The sequence below is a fragment of the Musa acuminata genome, chromosome BXJ1-9, assembly GCF_036884655.1.
Source record: "Musa acuminata AAA Group cultivar baxijiao chromosome BXJ1-9, Cavendish_Baxijiao_AAA, whole genome shotgun sequence".
Taxonomy (NCBI): domain Eukaryota; kingdom Viridiplantae; phylum Streptophyta; class Magnoliopsida; order Zingiberales; family Musaceae; genus Musa; species Musa acuminata.
In genome coordinates, this window is record NC_088335.1 from 25,651,166 (window position 1) to 25,669,336 (window position 18,171).

Below are 18,171 nucleotides of genomic sequence, written 5' to 3' on the forward strand. Positions count from 1 at the left end.
CAACTAATACCATTTGCAAGTATAATTATTAAATGTCCATTTCGTGTAAAGAAAATCTTATATCATTTCCTTCTTATTTTATAGTAGTTGATAAATGAATGCATGCATTGTTTGTGCGAAAAATAAACATCTATAAATAAAAATATATGATTGATTGCGCCCTCTCAGTCACATACTTCACATTTGTTCGAGTAAAATACTTTAGTTGAAATGACTTGTTCAACCATAAATATTTACGCCCTATCATTCAAGTGCGCCCTCTTATTCAATTTCAGGACGCACCAATTTAACATTGTTTTCCACAGTTCATATCTAAAGCATCAGCCAACTCAAGATTGCACTACAGGAGACGTCATTAATACTCGATGTCATTGAAAAGAAAAAAACCACTAGATGTTAGGGCAAGACACAGGACTTGTCCAAGATTATATAGAAAGAGATATGATGGTATTTGGCACATCTACATATCAACGATTGAATCGATTCTAGAACTTTAAACAAAATAGTAAATGAAGGAAAGAAGCATTTCACACATGGTCGTTTGAGAAAAGTCTGAGAATCAACAAGAGGAACCTTGAAGTATGGCAAGGACCTTCATTAGTTTGCAGACATTGTAGCAATTCAACACTGCAAATATCTAACCTTTACATGCTCGAGGTGCCAATAAACTACACCATCAGTGTTTTTAAAAAAAATGAGAAGAAATTTCCATTACACTCAAACTTGTCGTCCAATGAGAGTCCTAGGATATCTCAACAGAGACCATGACCACCACAGTTGGAACAACATCAAAATACCACCCAGTTACAGCATACTACACTATACAACGGTATGTTTCATGATGCCCAGTGAGCTCTCCATTGTACGTGACCTTCACAACCTGTCCCTTCTCAAACCCATAGTATCGAGCAACAGCATCACTCTTGAGCATGCGAGGCAACTGCAAAACCAATATCCATACAATTGTGGTGAATTAAAGACAAGAATTTTGATGCTATGAAGGGAGCCATTGGTTAAAAACAAACTCTGTTTGATCATATCCAAGTGCTAGAGCAAACCTTAACCAAATTATTGATGATAAGAAAAAGCTAAATAACCCACTTTGAGTCCAGATATATGTCACCATTCTCTTATATTTGCAGTCCGCTTTTTGCTCATCCAAAGACCAAACACATTGGCATGATATGACAGAATTACCAACATTTTTAACAGTTTCTTAAAAATGAAAAATTTCTTGATCTAGCATTATACAGACAGAAGCAGGAAAATACATCAATACATCATAGGATACCACAATCTAACATTATACAAACAGAAGGAGAAACACACATCATAGGGTACCACATAATCTAGTGAATGAAATGAATGTATCATTGTCTGACACTAATTATGATGAGCTTAGCTTGGATCCAAAGTCACCAAACTCATGGAGACCTAGTATTCCCCGGCACTTTGCGCAATGAAAATCAACTCTAAGCTTCATTGGAATTGAAATAAAACACCAGTCTGACAGCAAAAGAATCTGTACGGGTCACCACCAATCCCACCAGTTGACCATGTCCAATACCATATCCTTTCTATATGCTTTACAATTATAAAAAATACAAAAACCAAAGTAGAAACCAGTTCCTAGATCACTAACTTGTCTTAATCAGAAAATATAATCACCAATCTAGAGAGTAGTCATCTTGATCGCTCAGAAAACATATTTTCTTTAGCAAGGAACATAGATAGTCAAGAGTCTTACTCTAAGGTTATTGCTATGGAAAAAAAGAGTCATTCGTTTTAATTCATCAATATAAGCCTCATTCGTTTTAATTCATCAATATAAGACTTATCATCTATAATTTATTTGATAAAAGATTTCCTCTCACCAATTACTACAAAAATATACCTTTAAAAGTTATGTTTTAGAGAACATAACCAAAATCTAGCTATATGTCATAATACAGTACCTGTGCCTCCACCTCAACTACCTCACCGTCGTCATCGACTCATCTGCTGCATGATTTCCCACTTCCTTTACTGCAACTGACCACATTTGAATTTCATTTGGTGTATAATCAATTCCTTCATGAGTAGCCTTAGCTGCAAAGGTGTGCTAGCTTACTCTTAAGATCAGGGACGTGACTGTTAAGAGTCTTACTCTTTAAGGTTTTTGCTATGGAAAAAAAGAGATTCATTTTAATTCATCAATATAAGACTTATCATCTCTAATTTATTTGGTAAAAGATTTCATCTCACCAAATACTACAAAAATATACCTTTAAAAGTTATGTTTTAGAGAACATAACTAAAATCTATCTATATGTCCTATACAATACCTGCCCCTCCACCTCAACTATCTCACTGTCGTCCTTGACTCTTGACTCATCTGTTGCATGATTGCTTCATGAGTAGCCTTAGCTGCAAAGCTGTGTTAGCTTACTCTTAAGATCAGGGATGTGACTATTAAGAGTTGTGGCTCTTCTAGTCTCTTTTTTCTAGGTAGGTGGTCTTATTCTCAGGATTTATCTCAACACATTTTATATGTTAACCAGAAAGCACCTGTGTACTCTGCCACTATGCTTCTACATGTTTTAATATAAACAACTTGTTGAAACATTAACTAGTTAAAGTCTATAATATCATTTATATAGCAAAAGACATACTCCTCGTGTAGAGCATCCAGCTCATAACCTATTTATAGGTTCTTTCAGTTTAAATTAGTTCCATAACTTCAGGTGTTTATCTTTTGAAGATTAACCCTTTAGGTACAATTTCCAACATGATATATGTTTCAGTTACCAGACACAGGTTGGTCCCAGCAACATTGGTACATGTCTGGGACATCATGCCAGTGTACCGACACATGGTATACAGTGTTGGGAGGCATGTGCCGCAGTCCGTGCTACAGACCCGATAGGCCATCGGACTGGTATGTAACAGTCCAGGCAAAACATAGAACCATGGAATCCAAATAATTATTATGTTTAGTCTTTCAGTTCAGTGTCCAATCATTATTCCATTTAATGTTTTAGCTCAGATCTACTAGTTACTCGTGAGCATTTATCAAGACACTGCCTACATATTCTCTTTTCTCATATACGATTAGACACAAAATTAAATGTATCCAAATTCCTAATCTAAATAGACACATTATTACAAAGAAACACTACTTTAAAAATTTATTAGCCTCCCCCAAGTATAAGGTAGAGGACTTACCTTTCAAATGCTTGTAGGAAAAATGCCACACAAATTTGAAACTCAAAAAATAAAAGAACTTTTGAATCAATATTGATATATGCTCATTATATCCTGGTTCAAGATGCCTTCAGCTATTGAAATCCTTACCTAATCTATTTTGGACTCATTTTTCCACTTGTGGAATTTAGCAATCATTAAACAGAATCCTATTGATCGTTGAAAAAATTGTTTTGGTTTCTTGATCTTAAAATGAATCAACTTCATACCTGAACTCTTTCGGAACAAACAAACTGAATGCAAGATGTTCAATAGTTCACAACAAAACACTACAAACTGATTCAATAATGTAATCAAAATGCGATAATTTTCAATAGTCACGATAATAATTTTCAATTATCATTGCTATAAATAAAAACTGTGACAATTTTCAATTATCACAATGAAATCAAAGTTATACATAAAAATCAGTACAACTTGATTCAACAATTTCAAATTTATTGACCTAGTTCTCACTTCTCAAAGCATATATCCTTCCAAGACATTAACCAGGACTGATGGTATGGCATCTGATGCTACAATAACTGTGGCTCCTGCCTCAAGTGAGCCTAGCCTAGATGACAGGCGACAATTTGAGAGCTTCAGGCTGGGGTGTACCGATCAAATTAAACTTCCTGATTTGAGCATTAATGGGATGTGATGGTTGTCACTAACTTGCCTGTGAACCTATTTAATGACTCTGGTCCCTCTTCCATTACATCTGAGAGCAAAGTGTTTGATGACCCCATCTCACCTAACCAATGTGATGGTGGGAGACCTGGGCAAGGCACCAATGGTGGAAGACTTGCTGATAATGAAGGTTCTTAAGGATTCCTAGGATCAAATTGTTCTGCTTGAACCTTTTGCATAGTCACCTTCCTATTTCCAGTAGATTGTTTCAAAGTGGAGTTAGTAGCACCTTTGTTTGTCCTTTGTGTTGCATGGAGCAAGAGCCTATTTATCACTGCTTCTTCTTTTGCCCTTTCTCAGCTTATCTTTGGTAACTTTTTCAACTCAGATTGGGTGTTCAACTTTCTCATTTTAAAAACCACATATTGGCAAATGGCTGGATGAGGCAGATTGGTGCCCCTACTGGTAGGAACCTTAGGATCACGACATGGGACTGTTTTCAAACTTTGAATCAAGAGAAGTCAAGATAATCAAATTAATTTCTTTAGTTTCCAAAGAGTCATGAATATTCATTTCACAATAATTCCAAGATGAATTCTGAGATATTTATGGTATGAATTATACATCATTTAGCTTATTAAATTAGGAATCGAACACATTTTACAAAATGCGATTTGGAACTTTTTTAGAGAAAGTTATGCTTCATTCTCTCTGCAAAGGTCCTGATGGGTTCTCTACCAAGATTGGAAGAAGGTTCTTCTCACCTTTTCAAGTCCCTTGATGACTTTTAGTTACTCTATAGCTCTTTAATTAGTTTTTATTTATTTTAAATCTTAAAAGTGGTGGAGAAGTTAATCACCATCACTATACATACCTCATGATTGTAAATCTTGAAGACATAGTGTTTTGAATACAAGTTGTGTTTCTCGAGGTGTTATCTCTTTGGTGGATTCCTTAGAGCGATGAGTTCTTAAACCCTATATCCCTAGTTAAAATAGTTTGGAAGTGTTAAAGGTGTTCTTAAGATTGAAGTCAAATCAAAATCAAAATCAAAATCACAATTGAGCCTTCGAGCTCTCCTCATTCCAAAGAAAAAGATGGATCATGATAAGTGTGTAGAAAGCATAGCTATAAATAAGATTACTATTGACTATCGGTTTCCTATTCCTCGTATAGATGATCTTCTTGACCAACTTGAAGAGGTCAAGGTTCGCAATATCGTACCGTACCGAAGTTTCGACCTGGGCTCGATACTGGTACGGTACGGTATACCGCTCGGTACACCCAGGTGTACCGAGCGGTATATTCAGGCGTATCGAGCACTGTAGTAATGCTACAGTGCTACAGTACCGGCCCGGTAACAGGCGGTCCGCGTACCGGAAGCCTGTCGGACCGGTACTGCAAACCATGGAAGAGGTAACTATATTCTCCAATATTGATCTTTGCAGTGGCAATCATGAAATCTGTACAAGACCCAAAAATGAATAAAAAACAACATTCAAATAAGGGATGGTCTCTATGAATAGATGGTAATGCCATTTGATCTCTCAAAAGCTCCTAATACATTTTTGTGCCTCATAAATCATATTTTTTTAACATCTTATTGAAAAATTTGTTATCATATACTTTGATGATATTCTTATCTATAACAATAATGAGGAGCAACATCTGCAACATCTTCGTAAGGTTTTTATTACTTTGTGAAAGCTAACATGAAGAAATATAAATTTTCAGTGATAACCTCATTTTTTTAGGCTATATTATATCTATAGATGAAATCAAGATAGATCCTAGCAAAGTGGAAGCTATACTGAAATCCAGAGCTTTCATATCTCTTTTTATCATTCATGGTCTGATCTCTTTTTATCGATGATCTATAAAAGGATTCAATTCTATTGTGGCTCTAATCACAAATATGCTTGAAAGGAGATGGTTTCAAATGGACAAATAAGGTCCAAAAGAGCTTTGAGATTCTAAAAAGCAAGGTAACTGAAGCTCCTATCCTAATACTCCCAAATTTTGATGAAGTTTTCAAAGTTGAATGTGATGCTTTGGGAATTGGCGTTGTTTGTAGTCAAGAAGTAAACTAATTACTTTCTTTAGTGAAAAGTTGAGAATTAATGGAGCTTTAAATTATTGGAATCATTACCTACTTCCAAAACTATTTGTGCTTTACTCTGATTATGAAGCTTTGAAATACATCAATAGTCAGCAATATGCTACATGAGTTGAGTTTTTCCAAGCCTATAATTTTACTATCAAGCATAAGTTTGGTATTGAAAATATTATTGTTGATGTCCTTAAGCAGAAAATACTCCTTAATTGCAAGTAAACATTGTGGGGTCTGAAATCCTAAGAGAGCTTTATAAATATATCCTTATTTCAAGGAAATTTGGAAAAAGTGTGAAAGTGGCAATCATAATCATTCCTACTTCACGATGGTTATCTTTTCAGGATTAATCGTCTTTGCATTCCTCAATGTTCTTTAAGAGAATCTATCATTAAGGAAGCTCATGCTAGTGGGTTAGGTGGTCACTTTGGAAGAGACAAAATTTGAACGCTTGTGCAGGAAAATCTTTATTGGCCAAAATTGGACAAAGATGTAAGATGGTACATGGAACGTTATAAAATTTGTCAAATTGAAAAAGTCATAAGCAAAATTCATGGTAATGCTCCTTAGGAGGATGTTAGCCAGAATTTTGTTGTAGGTTTACCCAAAATCCAGAGGAACAAAGTATCAATTATGGTTGTCATGGATCAGTTTTCTAAAATGACACATTTTATTCCTTGCAATAAGACATTGGATGCATCTAATATTGCTAACTTATATTTTTGTGAAATTGTGAATCTCCATGGTATTCCTAAATACATTGTTTCTGACATAGATTCAAAATTCTTGAGCCATTTTTTGCATACTCTTTGGAGGAAATTGGGAACAAATCTTCTTTTCAATTCATCTTACCGTCCATAACTTGATGATCAAACTGAAGTTTTCAATCAAAGTTTGAGAATTTTTAAGAAGCTATAGGGTAAAAACATTCGTCAGTGGGATCTTCTTTTGGCTCACCTAGGACTTTCTCCACTATTGCACAATTATAAATCCAAGGGATTAGCACAGCCTTTAAGTATTGGAAGCATCAGCCCTTCCATCCTCCAGCTGGCCCTAGCCATGAGAAGAGAACAGGAGAGATTCCATCGAGTTCAAGCTTACGGCTGCAGATTCTCCTTCCCCTGGTTCTAGAGGCTGAAACTCTTCTTCATGCTTCATCCAACATCTTCAGCAACTTCTACCTTCTGCCGCAACCTCATCAGCAGGGTAGAACAAGAAGACCGAAACCGGTAGTAATTTTGCTGAGAGTAACTAGTTTATTGTCAAGTACAGCATGTTCTTGTAGCACAAGTCATCTTTCATCGTTCTTTTAGTCTTTGCTTAGCAGTGATTGAAAGAGGCGCTCGGGCGCTCGCCTAGGCGCTCGGGCAAGGCGAGGCGAGGCCCGAGCGCCTCGCTAATGTCCCAGGCGGCGCCTGTTGCACTTCAAACAGGCGCCGCCTGGGCGCTCGCCCGAGCCTAGGCGCTGGGCGCTTCGGGCGAGCGTCTGGGTAAACCAAGTGACCGAACCAGGATTTTAGGTCTGGTTCGGTCCTGGTTCGATTGTTAGTTGGTTCAATCGAACCAACTAAACCGATATAACCCTTACCCAACCCTAACCCGCTGCCGCTGCCGCTCCCGATCTCGCTGCTCGTCGCTGCTGCTCCCGCTGCTCATCGCTGTCGCTGCTCGCGCCTCCCACGTGCCCTCCAGCTGCTCGCACCTCCCGCGAGCCCTCCCGCTGCTCGCGACTCCCGCGAGCCTTTCCTCTGCTCGCGCCTCCCGCGAGCCCTCCCAGCTGCTCGCGCCTCCCGCTGCTCGCGACTCCCACGAGCCTTCCCTCTGCTCGCGACTCCCGCGAGCCCTCCCGTTGCTCGCGCCTCCCGCTCCCTTTCCCTTTCCCGCCGCCGCTCGTCGCTGCTTCCTCGTTTCTCCCTCAGGCTCAGTATACAGTATACTCTTAATATTAAGTTTATTTGAATTTTGAAATGATTAATTTTCAATACTGGTAATAGATTAATAATATATTATTTTAATTTTAATGTTGTTAATTTTTATTTATTTGAAATTATTACTAGGTTTCAACATAAATGGCAAGTGTAGAGAGCAACTCAATAGAGTCTCCAATGGTATCAAAAAAAGATCCTGCATGGAAGTATAATTATTTGAAGGATCCGAAAGATCATAATGCAGTGACTTGCATATTCTGCGATAAGACTACCAGAGGTGGTATTTTTTGTGCAAAACAACATCTAGTAGGAAATTTCAAGAATGCAGCAGCTTGCAAAAAATGTCCACCTGAGGTAAAAGAAGAGTTGTTGAGTTATATGAATGAAAAGAAGACACAAAAGAATGAATCTTACGGGAATTTACCAGAAGACAATGTTGAACATCTCAAGGATGAAGAAGAAGATTATTCTATGAGTATTAACCCAAGTGAAAAAAGAGTATACGACAAAAAGGGAAAAGAAGTTATGAGTACTAAAAAAGGTAAAAAAGGACCGATGGATCTATATATGCTTCAAGGATCCCAGAAACAACAAGGGCAAGCAGGAGGCTCAAAATTTAGACAAACAAATATAAGTGATGCTTGTGATAAAGAAATAAGAGGAAGAACAATTCAGCACATTGCTCGCTTCTTCTATCAGGCTGGTCTTCCCCTTAGTACAACTCGTTTAGACAGTTTTAAGGATATGATTGAAGCTATTGGAAGATATCGTGCAGGATTAAAACCTCCAAGTTATTATGAGATGTGAGTTCCATTGCTGCAAAAAGAGTTGAATTATACAAATGACTTACTAAATGGTCATAAAGAATCATGGGCAACACATGGTTGCTCTATTATGTCAGATGTTTGGACTGACAGGAGGCACAGGAGTATAATTAATTTTATGGTTAATTGTTCTTTAGGGACTATGTTTGTGAAGTCAATAGATGCTTCATCTTTTGTAAAATCTGGAGACAAGATATATGATTTACTTGACAACTTCGTGGAAGAAATTGGAGAATAAAATATCGTTCAAATCATAACCGACAATGGAAGCAACTATGTTTTAGCTGGTAATATTCATCTTTTAATTTTATTAATTATTTTATCTTCAATTAAGTGTGTTAAACTCTTAAGTCTTATCATTTTTGTTATCCTTTGTCTTAGGTAAATTGCTTGAATCAAAAAGACAACACTTGTATTAGACTCCATGTGCAGCATATTGTATTGATTTAATGTTGGAGGATATTGGAAAGATCTTAGAAATCAAGAAAACCTTAGAAAGGGCAATTTTTGTTGTTGGATTTCTTTATAATCACATTGGAGCTTTGAATATGATGAGAGAATTTACAGGGAATAAAGAATTAGTGAGATATGGTGTTACCCGATTTGCTACTTAATTCTTGACATTACAGAGCGTGCATCGTTAAAAACATACTCTGAGAAATATGTTTACCTTTGAGAAATGGATGACAAGCAAATGGGCAAAAGAAGCAAAAGGCAAGAGGGCTGTTGATATCATCTTAATGCCATCCTTTTGGAATCATGTAGTTTATATATTAAAGGTAATGGGCCCTCTTGTTCGAGTCCTTCGGTTGGTGGATAATGAAAATAAGTCTGCAATGGGATATATTTATGAGGCTTTGGATAGAGCAAAGGAGACGATTAAAAGATCTTTTAATGAAAATGAAGAAAAATATGAGAAAATTTTTACAATCATTGACGAAAGATGGAATTGTCAACTTCATCGTCCCTTACATGCAGCAGGATATTATTTGAACCCTGAATTCTTTTATAAGATTAAATCTGTTGGATTTGATGTAGAAGTTTTGGATAGGTTATATCAGTGCGTTGCAAGATTAGTTCCCAGCCTTGAGGTTCAAGATAAAATTATTCATGAATTATCTTTATATAAAAATGCTGAAGGTCTTTTTGGAATTCCAATTGTCGTTCGATCCAGGACAACTACCTCTCCAGGTATTAATAATTTGATATAATTAATTTCATATATATTATGTTACTATGTTATTGCTAATAATAACATAAATTTTACAGTTGAATGGTGGACTCTATTTGGAAATTCCACCCCGAACTTACAGAAATTTGCTATCAAAGTACTTAGTTTGACATGTAGTGCTTCGGGTTGTAAGCGAAACTGGAGTGTCTTTGAGCATGTAAGTATTACTAAATATTTTTGTTTTAATTAATTTATTTATTTAGATATATGTATTAATATATTTTTAAATTATATGACATGACAGATTCACTCGAAGAGAAGAAATCGGTTAGAACATCAACGATTGCACGATCTTGTTTAAATAAAGTATAATCAAGCTTTAAAGACTCGTCATGATTTGAAAAATAGATTTGATTCAATCTCATTGCAAGATATTGATGATTCAAATGAGTGGTTAGTAGGAGAAATGGGTGCTAACTTGCAAGATGCTGGAGACGAGCTTGTATTTGAAGATGATAGATTGACATGGGGAGATGTGGCAAGAGCTTCAGGTGCTGGAGAATTACAAACATATACAAGACAGATGTCAAAGAGAAAAATGAGTGCAAAAGCATCAAGCTCGGCTCCTGCTATTGTTAAAGACATAGAGAATGAAACATATCTTGATGAAGAGGAAGGAATCAAAGGACAAGAGGAAGAAGACAAATTCAATGAAGATGATTTGTGTGAAAATGACGATAATATTAATTATGATGAATGACTTTGATATAAAATTTTATTGTTTTGAATTTTGAAACTTTTTGTTAATGTGACATTGTGATTTTGTATCTTAGATTTTCTTAATTTAATAGCATATTTTTATTTAAAATTTTAAATAATTATATTTATTAATTATATTATATATGTTTATATTTTAGTGCCTCGCTTCGCTCGGGCGAGCGCCTAGCACCTCGGGCGTTTTTGGACCTTGGCGCCTAGTGCTTTTTAAATCACTGTTACTTAGTCCTTTGTATTTTATAGTAGGCACTTTTAATTCAAAACAATAGAGTTCTTTTTGGTTTTACACTTTTTCTACAGTGAGCTTTCACTCCACCACAAAACAACATACGACCCGTGTTTAGCTTGAACTCGAGTCCAAACCTCATATGGATTAGGTGGTATCAGAGCAATGATCCTTGGCCTATGGATGGTTACCACGAGGCAAGGATACGAAGTGTCAAGTGAAGAGCTATAAGAGTTGGAGTTCAAACCTCAATCACCGACGAAAAAAGGTGACGACGGGATGGCAACCAATAATTCAGCACCTTCGACTAACCTTGCTGCCCAAATCGCAATCTTATCGCAATATATGGAGAACATGATGGGTTGGATATGAGCCCAAACCAACAATAAAGTCTTGGTCATTCCGAGTCGAGGCTTGCATCGACAAACCCTTCTATGACGACTCATTAACGTCGAGGTATTGGATGCATAGTTGGATCAACTTGACACCTATTTTGAACTCTATGGTTACAATAGTGAAGATAAAGTCACGTTTGTTCAATTCAAGTTGACGGGTGATGCACTTGCTTAGCGGAACACATACCTTCAAATACCTATGGCATTGAAGAAGTAACACGGGCACAATTCAAAAGGCTTCTTCGTTAAGAATTCTACCTGATGGGGTATATTAAAGATCAATGACGGAAGTGGCACTACTTATGCCAAGGTTGGGATCAATGAAAGAGTATACCACCAAATTCTGATGACAAGCAATAACACTCGAGGTTTCTCTCTAGGATCACCCGATGATAATGAAGTATACCTCTGGTCTTCATGCACTAATTAATATTTAGTTGAGCCTTTTCAAAGTTTATGATATCATGAACACAAGTGTGATGGCGATGACAATCGAGAAAAAGAACCAATTCCACAACGAGAAAAATGCAAAAAAGGCCAAAGGAGGTTACCCGAAGGTCAAGAAGAATACTGGGAATGGTAAAACCTCTTCTTCTCAAAGAAGAGTGATCTATTTTGTGAGCATGGAAGAATTGCAAGTCACAATAGGGAGAAGTGTTGGAAGGTTCACCCCAAACTCTTCCTAAATAAGTGGAAGAACGATTAAAGTCGACGAACGACAACTGCAACCATCAATGATGACTTAACCGAACTTGCACCGGTTTAACATCTAGATCCGAGTCTATCACTGATGGCTAGACTAAAGGTTATAGACTCAGATCCAACCCCTAGTCCAAAGGTTCGAGAAGTAGCCCAAAGTATCCACAACTCTTCACTAAAACCAATGGGCTTCGTCCTAGATATGCGATTGAGCACAAAATTCAACTTATCTTCGATGCACCTTTGTCAAATCTTAACATGTATCGGAATTCAATTTTGGTGAACAAAGAAATTCATGGATTTTTATTTCAAGAAATAATTTAAACTAAAGTCAACTCCATGATATTCTAAGATATTATGGATATTCTAGCTTGGGCAAGGTAATATGATATAATAAGGCAAATCACCTTTAATCTAAAAAATAAAAACCATGACAATTTCATAACAAAGAAACAACCAAAAAAGGGTGTGTCCCTCAGTATAATTTATTTTTTCCAACCATTAGAAGGGATAAAGTAAGAGCCATTAAGAGTGAAATTTAACAACTAAGTTGGAACCATCATTTGCTCTCTACCTGGATGTCCTCCACGTTATACTTTGCTATGAGCTTTTCTTTCTCTTCTGCAGCAAGTAAGACATGCCTTGGTTTCAAAACGTGCTTTGTGATATTGACCAGCAATTCTGTTATCTGATATTGAAAAGCAAATTAAGCATCAGGAAGAAAACAACAGAAATTTCTTAAGTGTACTTTAAATTATAAGAGGCAAAATAAAGAAACAAAAATGAATAAGGATGGGCATTGAACGAGTTTTTTATTAAGCTGAGTTGGTTTCATATAAATATAACATGTTAGCACTTAGTTTGGAGACTGTGGACCTTGATTTATGAAAGCATTACAGTAACCTTTTACTATAAATATGAAATTTTTATATAACTAATACATAATTTTTCTGCAGACATCAGCAAAAGATCCAGATCTACTTTGACTCTTAACAACTAATGTCTAATAAGGATTAATAGTCCAAATTATGTTATAATTGAAACACAAAATAAACATTGGAAGTTCTGACTTGATTTCTTACACTGAAATGCAATAAATATGTCTCTGTTCCAAAATAAAATATATGAAATTCTAATTAAATAGTTAACGACGAATGCTCACAAGCTAAGTATCTGTATTATTGCTGACAGCAGAAAAGCAAGTACATACATGTTAGTATATCTAGATAAATTAATATTTTGAGCTTTTCCCAAAGAAAGGGATCAAATGAAAACCATAAAGAAGTCATAAATTTTGAGCAGTGGAGAGTACTTGAAATATCTCCAGTCTGAATTTGAAAATCTCTTCAGTAAGTTCTCGAGCTTTGGATGTCATTTTACTTTGTAACACTAATATTAACCCAGTCAAGTGTTCTTTGCTAACCCAGCTGTATATTTCACGCACAGTTGACAACTTCAAAGGTTCAGTTCCACAGAAGATGACAAGAAGCTGAAGAAGAAAATTTGTTAAGTCGAAACGAAGTCATTTCCATACCAAAAGATGCAGAATTTTAATAAAAGAAAAACAAAAAAGGACATTTCCATATCAGGAACAAACAGAAGCTGTTTACTGCTGCAAACAGTTGCTTACACAGCAGTGAATATACATCTCTTTACTGCATCCATGCCTTTGGCAGCTGTTTACTGCTGCAAACAGTTGTTTACACAGCAGTAAATATTTACATAGCAGTAATAGACAGCTGTTCACTGCATTCGTGGCTCAACTGCAGTAGGTGCCGTAACCTTTGTCATAGCCACACCATGATGGAAAACCATCAGGCATTATAAAGGATTTCCGAAAATTTTATTCTAGGTAAAGAAATCAACAAAAAATCATCAATTAGTTGGCCTAGAAGATCTAAAAATTGTGTTGAAAATTGATATATCTTTTGGTCTTTCTAGGTGCTAACCTAGGAACTCCTTTTGCATTAAGTGCACTTTTGTATTAAGTGCACTCCTTCACTATTTAGTTATCCTAAAAGCCACATTTTGGAATTCTAAAAGACATACATGTTTTCTAGATGATTACTCTTGGGAATCATTGCCTGCATTTGATTGTATAAAGGCTCCTAAATGCCTATAAATACTGAGGCTTATCAATGAATCAAACACTTCAGAATCGAGTCTTTTACACTCCTCTCTTGCTATCTTGCTCTCTTGCTTTCTCTCAACTTCTCTTTTCTCTCTATTTTGTTCTACATCAATTTGGTATCAAAACCATCAAGAAACCTGCCTTGTAACCAATTGGATTCCAACTAGCAACAAAAACTTTAATCAACACTCAAGGATCTTTGCACCTCCAACGTCAACTCCTTGCAAGTGGAGTTGGACTTTGGGGTGACTATCCCTACGAAATTGGTGGACTTAGCTCTCGATACCTGATAACTTTTTTGAAAACTTCACCAATATTTTTGTCGAAAAGAAAAATCATATATTTCTTTATATCATGGTTTTCATTGCTTCTCCCCTCGTTTCTCCTTTCTTTTTTTTTTAATCATCCTCTCTCTCTCTCTCTCTCTCCTTTAGCTACAACTATAGTACCACTAAAATTTAAACCTCTAAAAGTTGTCCAAAGAAAGACAAAAATTGAGAAAAAAGAAGTGAGAACCATTTAAAACATTACATTTCTACCTTGTGCATTGCAATAATTAACAACCTCGTTACCAAAAGACAAATTGTTGATAGCATTAGAATCATAATCCTAAGGTTAAATCCTTATTAGATTAATTCTCGGATGTCATAACTCAAAATTACCTAATGAGCTACCACCTTACGAGAAATCCAACATGCCATTGACCTTGTCCCAAGATCATAGCTCCCTAATCTCCCACATTATAGGATGAATCCTAAGGAGAGAGTCAAGTTAAACAAGCAAGTTGAAGAACTTCCGGCTAAAGGATTTGTGTGACACAATCTCAATCATTGCGCTATCCCTACCTTGCTAACCTCTAAGAAAAATGGGTCTCGGAGGATGTGTATCGATAGTTGAGCGATCAACAAAAATAACAATAAAATATCGCTTCTCGATCCCTCGACTTGAGGATATGCTAGACCTTCTCGCTGGATCTCGTTGGTTTTCAAAACTTGACTTGAGGATATGCTAGCCTAAAACCCTTTTTGAGGTTTCAAGTTTCCATGGATTAGTCTCTTTCTCTCTCTTGTAATCATGTAATGTTAATCATCATTAATAATGGTCTATAGTCTATAAATTTGAAGATCATTAACTTTCTTAAAGGAAATTATTGGATATTTATTATAAATTTTCTTTTATTTTGGCATTTTTATTATTAGATTTGGACATTATAGTACTTTGGCACTTTAAATGAATGTAATTTGATGTTTTGATGGTGATATCTATAACATAAAGTGACATAAAACTCATGTAATTTCCAATTTATATTTTAGTGATCATATTTCTCCTTAATTATATAGTTTTTAAATTTTGAATATGTAAGAGTGTCTCGCTTACGCTCGTGCAAGTGCCTCTAGTGTTTTGGCACCTTGGTGCATTTTAGCACCTAGCACCTTTGACTACACTCGTCTTTGAATTATGTTAACAAGTTATGATTCAAAATGCATAGGAAGTTTAATTATAAATTGTATAAGCATAAAGAAAGTATTTGATATCCATGCAGGTGTTAAATGTATAAAGAATATATATATTTAAAATAAAATATTTATTTATGATAAGTTTTGATAGCATATGATTAGTTCTTAATTTTTCAGATTTGAGAAGTAGCTCATTATTTTATACTGATAGAAGAATGAATCAAAATTTTGGGGTATGATTATGCATTTAGATTTATTTTGTATATATGTTATTTGGATTAAAATATTATATACTCTGAAGGAGTCAAATTTATTGAACAATGTCTAATGGGTGAATTGTCAATGGGTTAAAATATGTAATAAATGCTATGTGAAAATAAATTAGGATTGCAACACTGTAGCATTGTCGACTTTCTACTAGGCTGGGGCATTACAATTTTTAAATGTTGTTACACTGTTTTTGGGTCCTATTTGAAAAATGCCTGTGCAACTTAGATTTATTTTTATCCAAAAATATCAATATTTTTATAAATCCTTGGAAATATCTAATAATGCTTATAACAATAAAATTGTAACTCTCAACTATTTGGGATCGACTATATGGATCTTTTATTGCTATTAAAATTTATAAAAAAATCACATGTTTATTTAAGAGTATTTAAATCTTTATTTATAACTAATATTAAAATCTTTTTAGGTATTTTTTTTGGCTCTTATCAATAATTATTTCACTTCTTCTAACTACGGTATTCGTAGATCTCCTAAATACATGTTCATACTATCTTAAATAATTGTCTCTCATTTTATCCCCTATTAGAACAATACTAAATTATTCACGAATAAAAATATTTTTTTTCCTATCTTTCCTCGTAACTCCATACATCAATCTCAACATTCTCATCTCAATTCTAATGAATCCCTAATTGATCTTTTTTTTTTTTAACTTTTAGGCCATTAAAGGACATATATTTAGTTAATTTAGCCTAAAAAAGCTATAGATTTTTATTTATTTTATTTTTATCAATTAAAGGTGAAAGTACAAGGTTTTTTAGTAAAAATTTTAATGAAACCTTGAAAATTCAAGTGAAGCTTTAAATGACCACTTTTCTATTTTTTTCTATTTTGAGTTAATTAATTACTTAAAAGGTTGAATTTTTTTATTATTTTCACTTTTCACCAATTTAACTTTTTTCCTAAAGGTTTCATAAAACCTTAAAAAATAGTCTTATGAAGACCTAACTAACCTTTTTTTTTTAGGTCTTCAAAAGACTCATTTCTAGTTAATTTAACCCTTAAAATCTGAAATTTTCACATTTTCTCATTTTTTGCATGTCACAACCTAATTTCATCAAGCGCATGACCAAAGCGTTAGTCATCTCAGCACCTTCAAACCACTAGGGTGACACTAGGCTGAATGGGGCTATCATACAAAGTTGGACTCTGATTTGTAATTATAATCTTGTACGCAAAGTGTGTAGGTTTGCCATGCACAAGATCAAGTGGCCATTACTGGACTTGTATGCCTTTTTAGTGTTCAAATTCCATATTTTCTCATATTCCTTGTTTTCTCCTTACATTCCAACTATTTGTTAAATTGCTTAAATGCTATGATTTTGAAAGAGACATTGGAACTTGTACTCATCTTCGAAACCAATCAACTTTCCTTCTTTGCAAGTCCATAGGGACCTATGTGAGATTGCACTTAGGCTGACCCTTTGTGAATAGATATCAAAGGGTACGTGATGACTTAAGCAATTTCAGCTAAGCTTATGTCATTTAAATATGGGGAAAAAGCCAAAGGCCATAGATAGGTACTCTATCACTTGGTATAAATAGTACGGGAGATAAAGGGGTCATTGCTAATGCAGAGAAAGAAAACACTTATGTTGGTTTCATTAATCACAGATGGGATAGCTAGAAGCCTAGTGAACATAACAAGTAATAAGATATTTTTATTATGCTTTGTATCAATGATTGAAATATCGTACAGTACCAGAGTTTCGACATTCACTCGGTACAGTACAATACTATATACCGAGTGATATAACATTCGATATACTACTCGGTATATATATATATATATATATATAAGGCAACGTCGCCGAAAAAGGTGATGTCGCCTTCTCCTTCTCCCATGCAGGGCGACGTCGTCTTATATATATATATATATATATATTCCATCCGGTAACGGGCAGTTCGTGTACCGGTCAGTTGACGGACCGATACATACCAGTGATTTAAAAGGCGCCAAGGTCCAAAAGCGCCCAAGGCGCTAGGCACTCGCCCGAGCGAAGCGCTAAAATATATAATATAATTAATATATATAATTATTTAAAATTTTAAATAAAAATATGCTATAAAATTAAGAAAATCTAAGATACAAAATCATAATAATATATTATTAATCTATTAACAGTATTGAAAATTAATCATTTCAAATAAACTTAATAATATTAACAGTATACAGTATACGTATACTGTTAAAAGGAAGTGTAAAGGGGTGCTGAGCCTGCTGACTGAGAAAAGAGGAAGCGGCAACGGCAAGCGACGACAACGGCAGCGGGAGCGGGAGAGGGAGCGGCAAGCAGCGGGAGGCACGAG

At 35.2% G+C, this 18,171-nt stretch overlaps 1 protein-coding gene across 1 annotated transcript in view; it reads right to left on the reverse strand.

The window, feature by feature from the left end:
- Positions 1-553: 553 nt before the first annotated feature.
- The window catches only part of LOC135593431 (DNA-directed RNA polymerase V subunit 5A-like), a 29,927-nt gene continuing 12,309 nt past the window's right edge, over positions 554-18,171 (reverse strand). The window contains exons 2-4 of the mRNA XM_065083454.1: positions 13,295-13,471; positions 12,557-12,670; positions 554-940 (exon numbers count right to left, since the gene is read on the reverse strand). Of these exons, the coding sequence (XP_064939526.1) occupies positions 815-940; positions 12,557-12,670; positions 13,295-13,471 (417 nt within the window). The 3' untranslated portion in view covers positions 554-814. The remainder of the gene's footprint in view (positions 941-12,556; positions 12,671-13,294; positions 13,472-18,171) is intronic.